General features: G+C 38.8%; 1 protein-coding gene across 1 annotated transcript; it reads right to left on the reverse strand.

Moving 5' to 3' along the window:
• Positions 1 to 10,705: 10,705 nt before the first annotated feature.
• LOC135470818 (uncharacterized) lies at positions 10,706 to 17,873 on the reverse strand. Its single transcript, XM_064749861.1, has 4 exons — positions 15,982 to 17,873; positions 14,179 to 14,342; positions 13,321 to 13,428; positions 10,706 to 12,406 (listed from the first exon to the last, which is right to left on the reverse strand). Exons 1-4 carry the CDS (start codon positions 17,871 to 17,873, stop codon positions 12,351 to 12,353), a joined length of 2,220 nt encoding a protein of 739 aa, XP_064605931.1. The 3' UTR covers positions 10,706 to 12,350.
• Positions 17,874 to 20,164: the final 2,291 nt, after the last annotated feature.

Raw genomic sequence — 20,164 nt, forward strand, 5'->3', positions numbered from 1 at the left:
TGGACCTCTGAACACATTTATTAAGTTTACATAAGATTACACGCATATTTTTTCTTCTAAAATGGTAAATTACATTGGGTAAAGGAGGAATGTTAATAGATAACAAATCCAAAATGTCCGTCTGTGTGATTATTTCGTCAACAAGTTGTGTCATTCGTCATGAAAAAAAGAAATCGAGAATTGAAGACTCACCAAAAGCAACAGCACATAAGATGAGAATCTCATTGAAACATGCTTGGATGTCTTCCACGATGTTCTGAAACAAATAGAGGTATACCGGTATTCTACAAGATTTGCGAAAGGTCTGATTATGCATATGACAAGCGGAAGCCATAACAATCTTCATCCTGCTCATTCGATATGTTTACAAGAAGAAAGCTGTTTGTCATACACATTCTTGCTGATAAACACGTCGTAAATCGTATAGCGACTGTATTACTTACGTCTACATTACCATGCCGCTAAGGCAGTGTAACTTGCCTTTATTAAAGCCTTTTGCGTGGATCAGTTAGAATAAAGCGCTAACTGGGGTAAGTTGAACAAGAGGCCGTGTTTCAAATGTAATCATTTGCCAGTTATCACACTGTCATTGCTGATCTGGTTTTACTCTCTATGCTGTAAGTCTTTTATTATATTGTTCCAGGTTGACCTGTCGCTAAGGTTATGTGACGTTATCCCGGCTCCATGAAATTAGCGCATACTACATCAGTTCAACTTCACAAACCTCCAAGAAAACCCACGACTAGCTGGCCAAGAAGATGACATAACCCACCTGTGCAAGGTATGGCCCAACCGTGGATGTTGCTATAGAGAAAATTACCTTCTACAGTGTGAAGCCTGGCTCCACCATGTTGACTGCATAACCCACCTGTGCAAAGTCTGGCCCAACCGTGGATGTTGCTATAGAAGAGACAAATCCCTGTACTGCCTGAGTGATGAGCTCCAAGTACTTGGAAGGCACGCACCGATTCAGGATGGGATTGTCTATTATGAAACAGCTAGGGGTCAAAACAAGGCGGTTCAAAGCGTGCAGTGGCAAAATACAGGTCGATTGCTAAGCAATATAATTACGCAGAAACGCAGAAACACAACAGATAAAACGACAAATGAGAGTTCCCAATAAAAAACAAAACCAAACGAAGAATTATCTTACACTATAGAAGATACCAATATCTCGGTCCAAATTAATAGAGGCTTTTGATACCTTTTCTGTTCATTCAAGAAGCACCGTTAAGATAGACCGTTAGTATTTTAGTGGCAATATTTTCGAAAATTCCCGTAATTGCTCGTGGAAAATCTTACTGTTGTGAGATGGGCAGCCTTGCACACTGCCCACTGCTGCTGACGTAACTGCTCACGTTGTATAGACACAGGCTGCTGCTAAATGTGTCTTGAAAGTGTTGTGCCTCCGATACCGTAGTCAATGTATCGTTAGGACATGCCTTCACACAAACCACGATGTTGTCGCTCTCAGACTGCAGGTATGGACCCAGGGTGGTATTACTTATGCCAGGTATTAACTTCAAGAAATGGTAGGCAGCATTGAATCGGAACGATCGCCTGCAAGACAGAAACACAGTTATGATCAGTGCCACTACTTTGACAACCTCAGTGCACAAATTAACGCATTTGTTATGTAACTTTCCCCATGGACAACCCCGTGGAATTAAGGCTCTTAGTGATGATGCTCTGATGACAGAATGTAGCAAGATATAGGTGAAAACAGATGATAGCCCACAGCCAACAGTTGATTTTGTTGTATCAACCCTTCTATTACATGGACGGCTATAGTATATTATACATATACATACATATATACATATACATACATATATATATATATATATATATATATATATATATATATATATATATATATATATATACTCCGATGACTCCGATACATACTCCCGATGACTCCGATGACAAATATATATATATATATATATATATATATATATATATATATAATATATATATATATATATATATATATATATATATTATATATATACATACATATATATATATATATATATATACATACATATATATATATATATATATATTATATATATATATATAATATATATAAATATATATATATATATATATTTGTCATCGGAGTCATTTTTCAAATTTCCATCTTCCATTGCTTGAAGATTTTGACTCGGTATATATATAAGACAATATATATATATATATATAATATATATATATATATATATATATATATATATATATATATATATATATATAAGACAATATATAACACAATATATATATATATATATATATATATATATATATATATATATATATATATATATATATATATTGTCTTATATATATACCGAGTCAAAAATCTTCAAGCAATGGAAGATGGAAATTTGAAAAATTAATATATATATATATATATATATATATATATATATATATGTATATATATAATATATATATATATATTGTGTTATATATTGTCTTATATATATTGTCTTATATATATATATATATATATATATATATATATATATATTGTCTTATATATATACCGAGTCAAAATCTTCAAGCAATGGAAGATGGAAATTTGAAAAATGACTCCGATGCTGAACAGTTTTTGGGCTGAGGGCCAACATAAAAATAACATGAAGTACAAAGTATATGTCAGATGGAAGACTGTTGAACACTGCAGAAAAATTGTTTGATTCATTCATTTATTTTTGTTTTTTAATTTATATTTTTAGAATGTTTTTTTGCAACCAAGAAATATTGTATTTGAAACATTGAATTATACCGTGGCCTTCTTGTGATCGATGACATCGCATGAAGATTGAAACGCTATACTATTTAATAAGATAGGTGGAGGCGGTGAGGGAGGGGGTCATGTTACACATGGGCATTTCCCTACCTGACTGGTTGAAAACTACAGACCGGTACTTACTTAAGGCCCGTTAAATCGACATTAGGGTTTTTCATGTTACAAACATTTCCCCAGCTGTCCACGCCGTACATAAGACTGTATGGATTTGCCTTGCTGGTAGGCCAGCACAGCACCACCACCTATAAAAACAAAAGCAAGGCGTTGAAATTTTTACTTTTTTAAACAGCAATATCCACCTTTATCATTAGATAAACCAAATGAAGGAAATAATGAAGAACGTAAGAAAGCCCTTCTACCCTTCAGTGTCATTCAATTATATTCACGCGGATAACCAATAGTTGAGAAGGAGACGCGTATAGGAGCTATGACAAAATCATTAATCAAAATTTTAAACACCTTCAATTCAAACAGGAATTATAGAATAAATTTGAAAGTGGAGAAATGACATACAGTTCAGATGAAAGAGTGCCAAAAGTTATTCCTAAATGTGGTCTTCAATATTTTTTCCGACTTATTCTTAATGAGAAAAAGACTCTTGAAAATAATTTTTGTATGGTGGGTATTTGGGACCACCTTTTGGTATTTATAGTCTTTGTTTAATAATGCCATAAATGAGGATGTAACACAGTTTTAATAAATATGTTTGTACTAGAATTTGTTCTTTTCGGCTGACAAATGTATTACACCTCAATTTGGGTCATATTTATATTTTTAATATGTTCATAAATATTATCATAATTTAGGTTAAATGTATTTGTTTCGATATAAATAACAAATTTACATTCAAATAAATTTATTAGACAAGCATCACATCCTTATTTAGAACATTATTATGCAACAACGATAAATACCAAAAGTTGGCCCCAAATACTCAACATACAAAAATTTCCTGAAATACCCTTTTCTCTTGAAAAAAATAACATCCAAAAAATATAAAAGATCATATTTGCAAATAAATTTTGACGCTTTTTCATTTGCTTTTTTGCATCATTTTTATGTTTTCTTGTTTGTTTTCTTCTCGTTTGAAATGCCTTTCACTTGATCCGTATACATAAATTTATAATTAATGTGCTTTCTTCTCTTTATTATTATACGGCGTAAATCTCCAAATGAAAGAAAATTTTAATTCAACTTTAAAAAAAAAAGTTATACCCACTCCATGTGAACTCTAACTATATTACCATTCCACAAACAAAGAGAACGAAGAGGATACAACAAGGCACATCCCGACAGACACGGTTCGTCACTGGCCCCTCCAAATTGTCAGACATGTCGTCCTGGGGTAACAGAGAGAGCAAATAACACAGTGAAGACCAGTTGGAAATTTGATTTAAGTTATTAGTTTTGAATTATTTTTTATATGTCGGATAATAATTTATTATAATTTAATTATTTACTTGGAATGTGACTTTAGTCTGTACCGTTTCACTAATACAAAGCTGCCCATATAGTACATCTCTTGTTCACAAGAAATACGATTTTCAGATGTGTACATTGTATATATATACACAATCATCTACCCAATATGCATTAACCAATTATGAATATTATTATCATTTTGGGCCATTTTAATTTTTGGAGTCCTTATATCCCTGCATCCAACACTGCATGTACAAAACGATCTCGTAAGACGGCTGCGAATGTAGGCCTACTTACTTTTATCTGTGTTACTTTTGTTTTTTTATAAGGGGCCATCGTCTTAGAGTCATGCTGCAAGAGACTTTCAATGGTTTACCCCCATTTTAATCAACATACCTAAAGAAGAAGAACAAGAGTTACAAGACAGACTTAAACACTATAAGTAGCCTGTATGCATATATTCTCGTATAAACTGCAGTTTATTTATAAGCGCTACATATCCATACCTTGTGGCGCTTATATCTGTGTAGCCCATAAGGAATCCATAACCAGTCATTAGCCTATATTAAACGATCACACAATTGTTTTCAGCCTAACGATTCAATAATTCTACGTTGAGGAAATGAACAGATTCTCAGGCCACCATATTAAATTTGTGACATATAAGTCATATTAAATCTACTCTGCATATTGATGGATATAGGCTATGTATACCGGTACTGTATGTTTTCATTTTGTTATTTGACTGGTACGTTACACAGTACTCAAGAATATTGGACAGAGCCCGGGAAAACGTAGGCCTACAATAAATATGAGTATAGTCAAGGAATCGAACGTTAACTAGGCTAATTCTAGTTCCCCACACATAAAAATGGTTAGAAGCTATACATTACATCGTTTAAACCATGCTGCAGTGTAATTTAAACTGCAGGATTGGACGATTACATGTACATAGGTTATATGCAATTAACTACTTACTCGAATCAGTCCATGATGAGCCAAACATGTCTAGGGATTGTAGCTACAGGCCGACAGCTAGGCGAGACGCCAGTCTACAAGCCGCACAGCAACGTCTCCTTTCTCAGTGACGTCGATGCCTTCTGACGTGAACATACAGATCATCTGTGACGTCATCGTTAGATCGGAATGAATACTTGACAACGTAAAAAGGACGGCACACTGACCACTTCACGACGTTCGGAAGCGGTAGATCCAGGGTCAGTACTGGGTTGAGTCACACCTAGGGCCTTAAAAGAGGGAGTTGTAACTTCCTCACTTGACATTCAGCATGAAGGTGATAGTGCAACGACTGGTTGACCCGTATCAGTATAATAGCTCGGGCGGGGCAACTTACTTGCCTTCGGTAGAGCGTCTCAGTGAAGCAGCACTAGATAAAACAGCGGCGGAAATCCATCCTGCAACAAGGCGGCACATTACATGCACTCTAGCGATTCCTTCGTCGTGGTATGACTGAAAAATTGTTAAGTACGACGTTAAACCCCAAGCACTCACTCACTCACTTCATGACGTTGCATGTCCACTATGCTTCGTTTGTCAGATTATGTTCTCGCCATCTTTTGCTGAGTTCTGGCATTAACTCACCACAACCAGAAGGCTTTAATTGGGTTCACAATGTACGTCAGGTGTAGAGTTTGTGGCGGTGAAGTTTTGTCAAAATCTCCTGTCCGTCCATAGTCTTGTAAAGTTTAAAAGACTATTATTCTGTCCAACTTTTTTTTAGCTTCTTAGTTATGTAAACCATGGTAAAAGATGTTTTTCTTTATTTTTTGTAATTCAAGTAGTTAATTTCTGACTACTTGCTAATAACCCGTATGTAGAACAGGAAACCTTTTTGTGGAAAATTCCAAATGCTGATTGTTACTCTTTTTTTAACGCTAATCTAAATTGGGAAGCTCTGACAGCTCGTAAAGCTTGGGTTTCTATGATGTAGTAATACGGCGGAGAGTACCGAATGTTGGTGGAAAAATTAACAAAACCAGCCTCATTATCTAGTGATAATATATAGTGCCATATTACTCAGATTAATGCACAATTTTAAATATTGTTTAAACTCAATTTAGCAATAACGGTAGATAATTAGGAATAAACGATAAATCTGGACACTAATCCTTGAAGTTGTACCATGAAACGGCCCCCTGTTCTTTCGCTTTCACTTTCGCGTCAGTGCTTTCCGTCTTACTCGTTTCGCCTTCACTGTCGCAACCCTCCCACTGACATTTCAACTTAGCTGTGATCATGCAAGGGAGCGCGAAGTTGCGTACATTACCTGTATTTCATGCGATTTATCTATTCATAATACACTTCAAGCGGCAAAACTGCTGAAACTGAATACGTTCCATGCATGACGGGTCTAAGGGCGCTTACGATTATATGGAAACACTGGTGTCGCCAGCCTATCCTAGCCAATCGTGTGACGTTATTCGCCGTTATTGTAACGTGATTGGTCCTCATAAGCTGGCAACACCAATGTTGCCTCATAATCGTAAACGCCCTAAATATATATTTAATTATTTTCCCCTCCCTATGTGTGAATGGAATCTTCTGTAATCAGTTCTCCATTATCCATAGTCAAGAGTGGATCTTAATCATTAAAAGATTTACTGGAAAGTTTTGGAAAAAACTTGCAACATTTTTTGTGTGCTGTTCAGTTCAATTAAATCAACACTTTGTGAGACAATCAGTCGATACACCTTATGTCTTGTATGAGAAAAAGACGGTAGACAAAAATAAACGGAAAGCTTATTCATGAAAAATAGATGTTTTATTATTTGGAACAACAGTCTGAGAACAAGAGAACAAGTATTGTTTCTCGGTTTTTCAGTAAAATATGTAAAACAAAATTGCTTATTTGGACCCCCCTGGGCTATTCATTAAAAAACACCTCACATAGGAGATCATATCTATATTTCCCACTGATCATATATACATGTAGATATATAGTGAGAGGAAATGTGCGGGAAGGGAAAATGTCCGGGAGGGGAAAATATCCAGAGGGGAAAATGTCTGGGGGGGGGGTGTCGGGGGGAGATGTCCAGTAGGGAAAATATCCGTACCCCAGCTGGACACACAGAGCAGCAAAATGCGATCTACGTATAACTTGGAGAAGTCATGATTTACAGACGGATTGGATGCTGGTGTTACCTGCTCAGAACAGTGTTGGTGGGTTACTGTTACTGTTTCAGTTTTATACTGATATACTGATATGAGAGGTTAGAGTCATTGGGTATAAATGCTCTTCAAGTCATGTCAGTGCAGATGGCACATTATTGTATATTCAACATCATGACCAGTACAGGGATTTCACATGGCACTGCATCAAGACGCTAACAACGTGTATATGGCCTCGCGTATAAAGATGCTATTGGTTGATCCAGCTATAAAGCTCGAATAAACTGTTTAAGCTTCTCGCTTGATATGAAATGGTACTCGTTGTTCGTCCTGAAAGTGGCCTGGAATTCCTGTCAGTCAAAATCACGCTTTACAGGGCGAGATTTGAACGTTATCAGCGGGATTTCGCTTTACAGTTCAGGTGGCTGATAATAAATTTCTTTCGAAGGCTCGATTAAAGTTTTTTTTTTTTGCTTCTTGGTTTAAATCGATAGTTCTCTAAAAACAAGATGATCCACCTGTACTGCTGATCCACCTAAGCTCAATGAATCAAACGTGAATTAAAAAAAAAATCTTTAGAATTTAACAGTATGCCTTCAAACTGTGGTGTATACAATCTTACACACTATACACAAGTAGTGTAACTCCGAAAAAAGACTTCATTGTGACTCAATATTTCGGCATTTATTTCGGACTTTTTCTCTTATCAAAGCCATTCATAACTATAGACGTGTTTTACCCCTTCACCTCCTCCTTTTCTCCCCCCTCCCCTTCCCCTCCCCACCGGACTTTTTCTCTTATCACAGCCATTCATAACTATAGACGTGTTTTACCCCTTCACCTCCTCCTTTTCTCCCCCCTCCCCTTCCCCTCCCCATCGGACTTTTTCTCTTATCACAGCCATTCATAACTATAAACGTGTTTTACCCCTTCCCCTCCTCCTTTTCTCCCCCCTCCCCTTTCCCTCCCCACCGGACTTTTTCTCTTATCACAGCCATTCATAACTATAGACGTGTTTTACCCCTTCACCTCCTTTTCCCCCCCTCCCCTCCTTCCCCCCCCCCCTCCCCCCCCCCCCACCGGACTATTTCTCTTATCACAGCCATTCATAACTATAAACGTGTTTTACCCCTTCACCTCCTCCTCCCCCCTCCCCTTCCCCTCCCCACCGGACTTTTTCTCTTATCACAGCCATTCATAACTATAGACGTGTTTTACTTGTGCTTTGTTTGTTAGTCAGTAGGTTATCTGATTTGTGGTTTATGATTAGTTGATTCCCTGTCAGTTCTGTGTATAAGTCCATAAAATGACTGGCTCTGAGTTTTGTTTGTTTAATCACTACAACAACCCATATCACTGCCCAATGTATATATGTCATTGCCTGTTCCATTTTGAACACTCTTCTGATGATGGCTAAATAAAATGCCGAAATACTGAGTCACAATGAAGTCTTTTTTTTTCGGAGTTACACTACTCGTGTATTACGTTAAACTGATCAGGGGCACTACAGGACATTACAGACTATGATCATTGTATTCTTCCATCAATGAAAAGAATGATGTCAACAGGGGAAAAATCAGTTCGCGTTTTACCATTTACAGACACGACAGAAATGTAGAGTCCTTCTGTCTCTAGAGTAGGAATTTAAACAATTGCTATGAACGAGGTTTTCTCGGATTGTCATCTAGGTAAAATTGCTATGCAACTAGTGACGAAGGTGTACCCCAGATTAGGCCTGTATATACTTATATTCGGGCTACTGGGTGCTTATCACAGAACCATCAAACGTCACAGGCGAAGTAAACTACAGGGTATACACAAGTAGACTCATTCCAATTGGACAAAATTATCTTCTTGATCACATGACCCTTCAAAATGGCGACTAAAATCCAGATCAGATTATTAAACATGCTCACCTTTTGGATCTTTATACGCTATAACATGTGAGGGAAAAGTTCTCCGGTACTGGAAGCCGTTTCGGTATTTATTGCCTTAGTACACATACCTGCAAAAGAATTCTATATATGCCTAATTCTTCCTTAGAGATGCAAAACAGACAATTTTTTTTATACGTGTCTAAATATTTCATCTTACTTGTTTATGTTAGGAAAGCTTAGTTATATATAACTAGAGAATAAACACCAAGACAAGTTGCCATAACCCAGACTTTTCCTTTGTTTGATGAACACTGATAATTCTCTTTTTTCCCGTCAAAATGCTCTACTGGTATGTTTGTCAGAAAGACATGCCTCAAAGTGTTGTTCCGGGCAGTATATATAGGAGAACAGCAACATTTAATGCCATACATTTTTAACATTGTATACAATAGAACGGACTCAAAAGGTTACCCGAGATGTTTGCAGGACGGGGTACAGCCCCCCACCGGACATCCCCCCCCCGACACCCCCCGACACCCCCCGACATTTTTGCCTCCTGGACATTTTCCCCTCCCTATATGGGAATATATGTGATAAAATCTTCTGTGGTCTGTCCTCCACTATCCATAGTCAGAGTGGATCTTAATTATTAAAGCATTTAAAACATTTACAAACTGTAAAGTTTTGGCAAATTTGCAGCATTTTTTTCCATATGTGGCGTTCAATTCAATTAAATCAACACTGTGTAAGACAATCAGTTGGTACAACGTAAGCCTTATATGGGAAAAAGACAGTAGACAAAATAAACGGAAAGCTTATTTATGATAAATAGATGTTTTATTATTTACATCAACAGACAGAAGATTATTGTCTCTGAAGGGGGGTCCGTACCCCGTCCTGCAAACATCTCGGGTAACCATCAATGCAAATAAAATGACTGTAGCCAATATACCTAGCTTTTGGGTTAATCTCCTCACAGAGAACTGATTAGCCTAAGTGTAAGGATTAATGACTTAACACAGCTTTCTCCAAATTCTACAGAACAGAGGTCTATTCATAAGCTTTTATAACAATACTGTTTTGTTACTGCATTATTGTGGGAAGTTCCACTTTGATCATCAACATAATATCTTTACCATATGAAGACAACTACCTGAATTTTATGAATATATAAAAATATAAAAAAAACGACTGTTTTGACCCCCCCCCCCCCCCCCTGACAGGCTAGAGAGGCCTTAAAATCATCGCCATGTGAAGACAAATACCTGAATTTTGTGAATGTGTTAAAAAATTGCTTATTTTGACCCCTTGGGCTATTCTTTACAAGACACCTCATGCACTTAGAAGATCATATCTATATTTCCCACTGATCATATATACGTGTGGGTATATAGGGAGGGGAAAATGTCCAGGAGGGGAAAATGTCTGGGGGAAAATGTTCGGAGGGGAAAATGTCCGGAGGGGGTGGGGGGGGGGGGAGTCCTACATTCTTATAGGACGGCAAACTGTTGTAAGGAACAGTATGCAGAAAAGCAAGCCTTCTGGAATAATACAGAAGCAAAACATGTCGCATGTTCTTTCATTTCAATACGAATAACCATTCTGGATGCCCGCAAAACTGATCCGTGATGAGCTAACGGAGAAATAAATATTGGAGAAATAAAGTCGCACTGATCAGTCGACAGGACAGCAATGACTCAAAATGTTTGAGTCAATGTTTGTACAAGAGCAACGACATATAATATCAAAGTAGGACGCTGATTTATTAGAACACAAACATATTACAAGAGAACAGTGACATAAAGTGTAATAAGGAGTAGTTGTTTACATGAGCCGGGTGGTATACATGCATGGCTCGAAATACTTCAGGGATCAGTGGAATACGTACAACAGCATCGAATACAGACTGAAAATATTTCTAAACTTCTTTAATACTGACCAAAGTGTAGGGCAAGTAAATCGACATTACACCTGTTCACAGTGATCTCTTCATGAAATACACTTAGAACGATATGGGAGGGATGTAACGCAATATACAGTAATACTGCTATATAATTATGACCACTGCACATAAAAATGTGACTAAGAATTCATTCATTATCATGTAAATAGTTGTAAATTACTACGCACAATGTATATCAACAATATGGCTACATTCAACTGCATTATTTTTGGGTATTAAATGTATTAAGTTAAGCTGTCATAAACACCAAGCTAGGCCATCTTGACCAACAGTAAAACTTCCAAGGTAAAACTTACTTTGCAAACACATGGAGAATTTGAATGTGAAACATTTCCCACAACTTTTCACAAGCAAGCACAAATTTGTAGGAGGAATCTGACTGAAATGGAGGAGAGCACTGACAATGACTTGTTACAAGGAGAGTTTGCAGGGAAGCCGACTGACTCAAAATATTCCACAGATCAGAAGGAGAGTATATAAAAGTCAAAACATTGTACAAGGAGCTGTGAGTATAAGGAAGGCATGTTCGCCTAACGAGGAGCTGATGCTAAAACCAACAACAGGGCCAAACTCCTCACACCCAAAGCACAAACAAGGTGTACACAAAAAGGCTTTTACTTGAATAAGCAAGGGTGTCAAATTACAGAAAGGCTAATAATTACACCAGCCACATCAAAACTGCTCTGTCAACAAAATTTTACCAACCAGCAAGTACATTTCGCAAGTATACATTACTTGAGTAAGGCGTAAAACACCAATCAAGAGTATAGTATGCTTTATGTTTGAATTTGACGCTGTGTTTAATTAGTCAGGTTTATGGGTGGAGGAAATGGATGTGCTATTATGGATTAATTATGGATTAATTATGCACCGCCCTGGCGGTTCCTGACGAATATCCTAACTTAAAGCCAGAGTCGAAGCAGCGAGAGCCAGATTTGTGAACTTTGTCTCACATCTACTAGAAATAGAGCAATATGGTGGAGAATTCTGGGGCCGGTTTCATGGAGTTGACTTAGATTGCCCTTAACTACTATGACGACATGTGTTGTAGAGATATTAAGTATACTTAGCTAAGGGCTACTTAACACTAAGTATGTTTCATGAAACCGGATCCACGCGATTCTTGCGTTATCTCGAGACTTCACATGTCCGTAGATTTCTTCTTGAAAAGAGACAGCCTTGAGGATTTCTTTTCTTCTGGAAAGCAAAAGGAATACGTTTAATGATTCAAAATTAAAAAGGCGGAGTGTTAATATATATTCACACATGTTTCACCCTGAATTTCACAAACGTCTACACCGTTGTTATACTCCATGTTTAATAGACTACATTGCTCTTTCAGCGTCATGTAATCTTTTTAATATAGAAATGTCAGCAAGCCTTCAGATAACACATGTACATAGACCTATACATCCATTATGCATGCAAAAGGCTTACTCTTTTCACCTTGGAAGAGACATTTACGTACTGTGCACTTCTTTCTTCATATTGAACCAAAGCTTTTACGTATAGGCAAATATCGTAACTTTATATCGATCAAGCAACAGTAAACGTTGACTATCGCACTTAGTGGATGGATATATAGACGGTCATATTCTTGAAGAAACCCTAAATCCAGACAACCGACAAATGGTATCCGGCATCTACTCATTACCGGACCATAAACTCGTCACTTTAACCTGGCTCGATTGAATCAATGAATGATTAAGTGCTCAAGCCAGATCGTATCATTACAGCTATATATGGCTTGCTGGCCCGAGCGTGGTGTTGTGAGAAAGGCCTCGTGCGAGGGATAACCTTGGGAACCGTGTGAAACATTTGTGAATTCAATTTTATGGGCGCACAGATTAGAAAATTTGCACATAGTTTTTATATTTAATTATTTTATTTATTTATTTATTTGATTCTTGATTAACGCTATACTCAAGAATTTTGCACTTCAATAAATGGCGGTAATTCTAAACCAGCTTTTGGTGTAACCATACAATTCTGACTGCCCTACTAACAAAAGACTCGCTATCCACGGTATGTCTGCAATATTGCCAAAGTCGTGTTAGGCCATACTCATTCATTTCACCAGAAGGCACCACGTTGATTCGTCCCATACTTACTATTCTGGAGTTGGGGCAGAGTTGACCTGCTCAGATCTGTCTGATTGGTCCTGGTAACGCTAGGACTAACTCCAATGATTACATCCTCGTACAGATTTTCCTCTAGATCTGAAGAGAAAGCGTTGAAGAAAGCAGAGAAAAGATTTATATACACAGCATATTACAATCATTACAAACAAATCGGGTATATATTTACAGGCTCGTGGGTCTATTTGTTGAGAAGAGCGAAGTAAAATAATCTGTTGATCACTCATTTTGCTGAGAAGATACAATTGTGAGACATTCAGCAATTTCATGTGAAAAGAATCATTTTATGTCTATGGAACTCTTTACCCCAAATTTAGATGAATGTTTGATGTGAATTTATTATTGTGTGCACAGCAGCTTTAGTAACTCAGCTGTCCGGAGCTTTATGACCAATAAGGTCGCAGGTTCGAATCGAGTTCTCGCTGGTTTGACTGCCACTTTTACTCAGGAGGCTTGACAGGTTCCTGGTGAGAGGTGGTGGTTTTTATTCCATGCACTTTGGTTTCATAAGCTAGATACACCCAAACCCTCAAGTTTGGAAAGTTCCCCTGCCAATCTGCTAGCATCATGCCCGACAAGAAAGGGACCTTCTTAAATGCCCATCTCTGTCCTAGCTAGGGGTACATACCACACTTGACCCCAGTCATATAACTGAAAATGTTGAGCACATCGGTAACAACATCAAGCTAGCAAACACACAAACAAGTAACTGAAGAAACAGATACGGTCATATATAGTTTGTTTGCAAAAAAAGATACCAATCAGCTATGATATTGTAGACGAATGAGATGGTGAGTATTTACTCAACAGATTTTGGATTGTTTAACCTACCCTGAGTGCCGGAGCTAGAATCCATGGTCTGGATATCGATTTCTGTCGCGGCGGAAGTCAGCTTGCTTTTCTTGTGCTGTAACAGCGAGGTCAGACTGGGTAGAGACTTACTGAGAGCTGAAAACGATACTAAGGTGTTCGTCCGAGACTTTGGAGCTTTTCTTCTGAAAAACAACAGATAACAAAACACAAAGATAAATTTTCCGAAAAAACTATGTGAAATGTCATGTTATATCATGAGATGAAATTAGCCCCTCACTGCCGGGCACAGTTAATCATGGGAAGGCTAAGTCTGTAAAATTACCGATTTCACAAATATAAAACCAATTTTTGCCCTTTGTACATTTATATACAAATAAAAAAGACAGTACGCCACCACGTGTTGCCAATTTTGCCATCCCACATGTGCGTGTGGCGGACTATGTTTACACTTATAGTACACCACGCACTGAGGATGTCTGATATTACATACATGTAAGCAACAAACAAATCACATAGCTACATTTAGACAGACTTGGATACTTGGAGTTTGAAATACGACATATGAAGTGAAATACTCTGGTAATACAGAAAATGTATAAAGCATACCATTGTGATAGATGAGGATTCGGGAATAGGCCTACACAGTTAGAATTTAAGCTCAATAAATTATCCCCTATAAGTCTATACTCAAGATCGTCTGTGATATCAATGCTAGAAAATGAAGCGAAATGATTTCTCCAATATTGTCAAACGAATATACCGGCAATAAAAATTAGTCCTTGCTTTTTGAAGATCGGCCCAAACACACACATGATGTTTTAACTCATTATGCAGCAAATACAGTTCTACTCTATAGCCAAGAAACATTCACCGCTAGAATCACTGCAACCAAAATATCCCACCGCGTGATTTTATCTGATGTTTTTCTTATGGCACATTGCATTGGCGGCTGCTGCCCATAATGTCAGGAATTCACTGACCATTCATTAGTTAATTCATTGATCCATTCACTACACAAAAGGTTAAGAGCAAAAGGTCTGTTAAGGTTGCCATCGTACACACAGCCATCAATTAATATTTATTTCCATCCATTTTGTCGTTTGCCTATTCCAACAATAGCATCGAAACACCAACATAACTGGTAAACAGGATTTTGTCCATCTCTTTTTACGAAATCATGTAAACGTGCATTGACCTTCATTACTGGTAAGATGTAAGTCATCATAAAAAAAAGATATCTGAAGAGCATATTTTTTAAACTTACTTAATTGGAATGAATAAATGCAGTAGGGATAAACAAGGTCATGAACACGATGGCATCTTGAATAAACGAATGAATACATGAATGATTAAAATATGAGGTTACGGACAGTACTTCGTGCTTGGCAAGAAAATGTTAGAATCAGGAAACGGATAAAGACAGTTTATTTGTAATACCCTAAATATATCTCTGTTTAACCTAATTCTGCCTAAGCCATGGTGGTATGTAATGGCGTGTAGTTTGCTAAAGAATAAATTAGTATTATATGTAATAAAAAAAGCCCTAACTAAGGCATGTTGACAAGAGGTAGTATATCACCAGATACGTTCGACCTTCAAACTGTCGATGCTGCTCTAGTTTTACTCTATGCTATAAGTCGCTTATATTTTGAATATTTTATTACAGAGAATGTATCCGAATGTGTTGAAAGTTATGAACAAAGTTGACGCTAAGATTTAAAAAATAATTACTGTACAGGCTTTTCGTGTCAGGCTGACGATAAGACTTCATAGAGGCCTTAGTCATCACTAGACTGCGTTTCATATACCCAGATGGCTTACCTGTATGGTATTTTCTTTGGCAGAGCAAGGCTGTGTCCACCTATTGTTTCATACGATCTGTCTTCACTTTCCATCTCGGTGAAAATGCGACTAGAAATAGGTTCTACCTCACAGCGAACAGTCGGTCTATCAGCTATACATGCCTCCTCTATGCTTAAGAACTGTTCAAAAGACAGCATCGCCAAGTGTCTCTCTGGAACCTCCAGAATGGCTTTTTCGTCTTGATCGGACAGATTCTTCTTGTGGCTCATTCTTTGAGGTCTGCGAGATACATAAAGACAGGAATCTCTTATAGAGCAACAAAGGGTGAGTTTACGGGGCAGTTCCCGTGGACAATCGGCCTCACCCTCACCGAACTCAATGGTGACAGGAAATTCTGGCTTGCTTTGGAGGAACTCCGCGAAAACCATGGCTTTATCTCTCCCGCCGTCCAGCACTTCGTCCATTTCAACCTCCAGGTCGAGAGGAATTTTGACTTTCTGGCAACCTTTCTTACCACTCAGCAGCCTGTCACATTTAAGGACACTGACTTGATGGCTGCTGTTGTTCCACTTGTAGTTCACATTTACCACTGTGTATGATGTCCTCGAGGAAATACTAAGCACGTCGCCCGAATGCAAACAAAATGGCGAAGGTGCATCGCATGCGACGTCTTCCCTCACAGTCACTTTGGTACCTGGTCGAGTTTTCAATAGATCGCTAATACAGTAAAATTTTCGACACACCGCAGTGCACTTCACTGGCAAAGTCGGTGACAGCACATAATGGTCCTCTTCGCATTTGGCTAAAATCTTTTCCACTTTGTCAAATTTGTGGACGCAAACAATCGGAGATCTTTGCTGCAGATACTTAGCAAAAACTTTCGGTTTGTCAGTGTAAGTCTGAATACAAGCTGTCACTGGAAAGTTGTCTTCGTACGCGATGCGGAACTGAGTCAAGGTGTAACGGTTTGCCGCGAAATGAGAAATAGGAGTCTCGTATTCCTCCACGGCGTAGTGCTTTATCCTTAGAGGCAAATCACTGGGTAAATTCCACGTCACCTCGAGCTGTTTCCATGGTGAAACCTGGACATAACTCACCGGTGTGTGCATGTAAATGTCCCCAATATAATCCCTTCGAATACCAGGAATTGGATACATCCCGTTTAGAGAATCCCGGGCCAGTTGCAGTCGCCGAGCAATGGGTGCCATGGATATCAATTCTGACAAGGTGTAGAAACATTTGTCTTGGAGCGCTTGGAACTGGCCTTTGCAGTACACTGGGAGTCTCATGAGCTTGCCATTCATATGTTTGCATTCTAAATACTTCCTTCCGCTGGCGTCTGTCGTGAGCTTTACAGTCCTGAAACGATCTCCAGCCTTGAAACAAACGCTGGGGTCAATGGGGTCAGTGAAGTTTTCTGTGGATTTGAAGAAGGGTGGGCAATCTGTAATGAGGTCTTGTACTCTCGGGTACATTTTCCCGACGTAGTTCTCGTACGGGTTTTCGGTCAAGTCCGCTTGCGGCTTTTCGTGACACCCTGGGTCCGAGGAATGCCTCGAGGGTGATGGGGGTCTCCGTGTACTCCCAGAAAAGCTATCCGTGTCAAGTTTACCATTCATAACAACAAACTTGCCAGGGAAGTTTATGGGAAGGTGGACATCTCTGATGTAAGCCGTGTCAGGGTCGAAATAGGACAAAGTCACGCTGCCCGTAAGCACAGTCCGCAACAGTATAACGTCACCTGTCTGTATAGACACAGGGTTACCCGAGGGCAACTTGTAACGGAACGGTCGTGTGGCAGCCACAGTCTGGGGGATGTTGAAACTGTCCACAAACTCCCCCAGGGTGCAGGAATCCCCATCCAGATCCCCTTGACCGCCTAGGCTTTCTGGCTTAGACGCCGTCGCCATCTTGCAGTGTGAACACTTGACATATATATAACGGACCGATAACACAGCTGCCTATTTCGTTGTGGGTTGTCCGACGATCAACCTAGGCCATTTTACCTGTATTACAGCGATATCCGCATACCTGTGTAACTCACCTGTGTGAGTGAGGTCACGGACAGGGTAGCCTCCCCTTTGTTATATTCCCTCAGCTGCAACACATTTTTTCTTCAAGCTACTTTGACTGATGTAACATGTAACGCTGTACATAGGACTAGGTATATCTACACGTGGCCCTTGCCTTTTAATTGCTAGGACCCACGAGACATGCTGGAGTTCAATCCTGTTCTGGGACAAGGATTTCAACCCCCCACCTGCCACCCCCACTCAATTCCATTGTGGTCTACACCATGCATGATCTAAAGAATTCTTACTAATCTTAATCGACAGGGCTTTACCGTACGAACTTCCTACGATCATCGTGTACAGTCTTCATGCGCATTTTTACGGAAGCCCATTGGTGTCACGGTGAGAAACAAAACATTCCAGAGAAAAAAGTCGAAAGGTTTGACTTTTTTTGAAATGTCGACTTACTGTTGGGTCAAACGCATTCGCACACTCCCTAATGACACACAGAAACATCCTGAATCATATGCAGTTGTCAGCAAGGTATGTATGCATGGTCTGGTCTAAATTGCGATATCAAATAACAATACAGGCATCATATAAGAGCGGTCTGTATGCAAACCCTGAAATTTCCAACAGTCGACACTTCAAGAAAAAAGTCAAAATTTTGACATAAAAAAGTAGACATTTCGAGAGAAACGGAAATTTTGACATTTTCCCCCCGAAGATATTTTTTCAGCGTGATACCAATGGGCTTTCACGCATATTTATTTCACACGCCTTAAATTTGGCCTTGCAACCAATGCGTGATACCAATGGGCTTTCACGCATATTTATTTCACACGCCTTAAATTTGGCCTTGCAAGACTCGAATGGTCAGCTTAAGGGTAAAAGCAAATAATTCCTTGAATTTCATTTAGAAATGAGAGATTATAGGCAGTCGTATCTCTGGTGCAGTGAACGGTCTTGTCCTGAAGGGTCATTTATACAGTGTTAGCTGGTGGCCATCTCAAATCGTGCGGCTCCTGTATTATTTCCACAATTATCTTACGATGTTCTTAGGAATTCCTCGTACACCCTGTGCATATACGAGGTATAAGATCGTAGGGGTATATCACGGATCGATCCCGTATGACCGCCGTGAAGGTCCCGTGCGGTTATCTTGCGGTTCCTTCGCCGCTTCTTTCACGTTGAAGCAAAGGTATCTGTCGATTGGTTCGAGAAAGGCACCACGCGGGTCAAATATGTGACCGTTATCACACAGACGCTGCATTTCCCTGGGATACCCTTGATTTCTAATTATCTTAGAAACTCGCCGTAGGCAGAAAAATTCGTAAGGGGCTTGTTGTATAAGCAATATAACAATAAGAGAGTAAGGTTTATGCCGCCAAAATAACTTGCCATTACTACCGTTGATTTTCCTGCTGCTGTATACTCATGCATGTAGGCAACATTGTAGTAAATGATAACAAAGATTAATTGTTGTTTCACGAGATACTGGAGAATTTTCGCTTCCATATGATGTCAGTGAGATTTATGTGTGAATCATACCGCAGTGCCAGTGCTAAACCACGGACCTTGGGCAAATCACTTTGGAATTTTCCTTGGTGCACCTCTGACTTATAGACCGACATGTGGTCTTCAACGAATACATAAGGCGGCCCTGTAGGAGCTCAATCGACCGCTTAATTTTTGTTGCCACCAAGGCTCATATACAAACTGCATTCATGCAAAGTGTACAATAGCGGAAAAGTGTACAAATCATCTGCCCAAGACCGTGCTTGTAACGGCACCTCTTGCAGAGTTTACTAACTTGCAACACTAGGTAATTATCTGGGTAACAAATTATATTTCAGATGTGGTTGGATACATGTATCTCAGTTCTTAGCATTAAGCTCCTATACACACCTTGATCTATCCAACGATTAACCGAAAAGAAAAGAATACGATAGTATAACAATTTGCTGTCGGGAAACTTCGTTTGCTCTGGGCCCAGTTTCACGAAGCTCTCTTAACGTTACGAGGTCGCAACTACGATGACAGGTAATGCCTACAGTACTGGTTGCCGTGGTCTTTACGTGATCGTAACGTTATGAGTGCTTCGTGAAACCGTGCCCGGGTATCTTCGGACCGATTATATAGGCTATATAAGCCCATCAAGCAAAATATTACATGCAAAGTGGAAGATC

Source organism: Liolophura sinensis, chromosome 7 (assembly GCF_032854445.1).
Source record: "Liolophura sinensis isolate JHLJ2023 chromosome 7, CUHK_Ljap_v2, whole genome shotgun sequence".
Classification (NCBI taxonomy): Eukaryota; Metazoa; Mollusca; class Polyplacophora; order Chitonida; family Chitonidae; genus Liolophura; species Liolophura sinensis.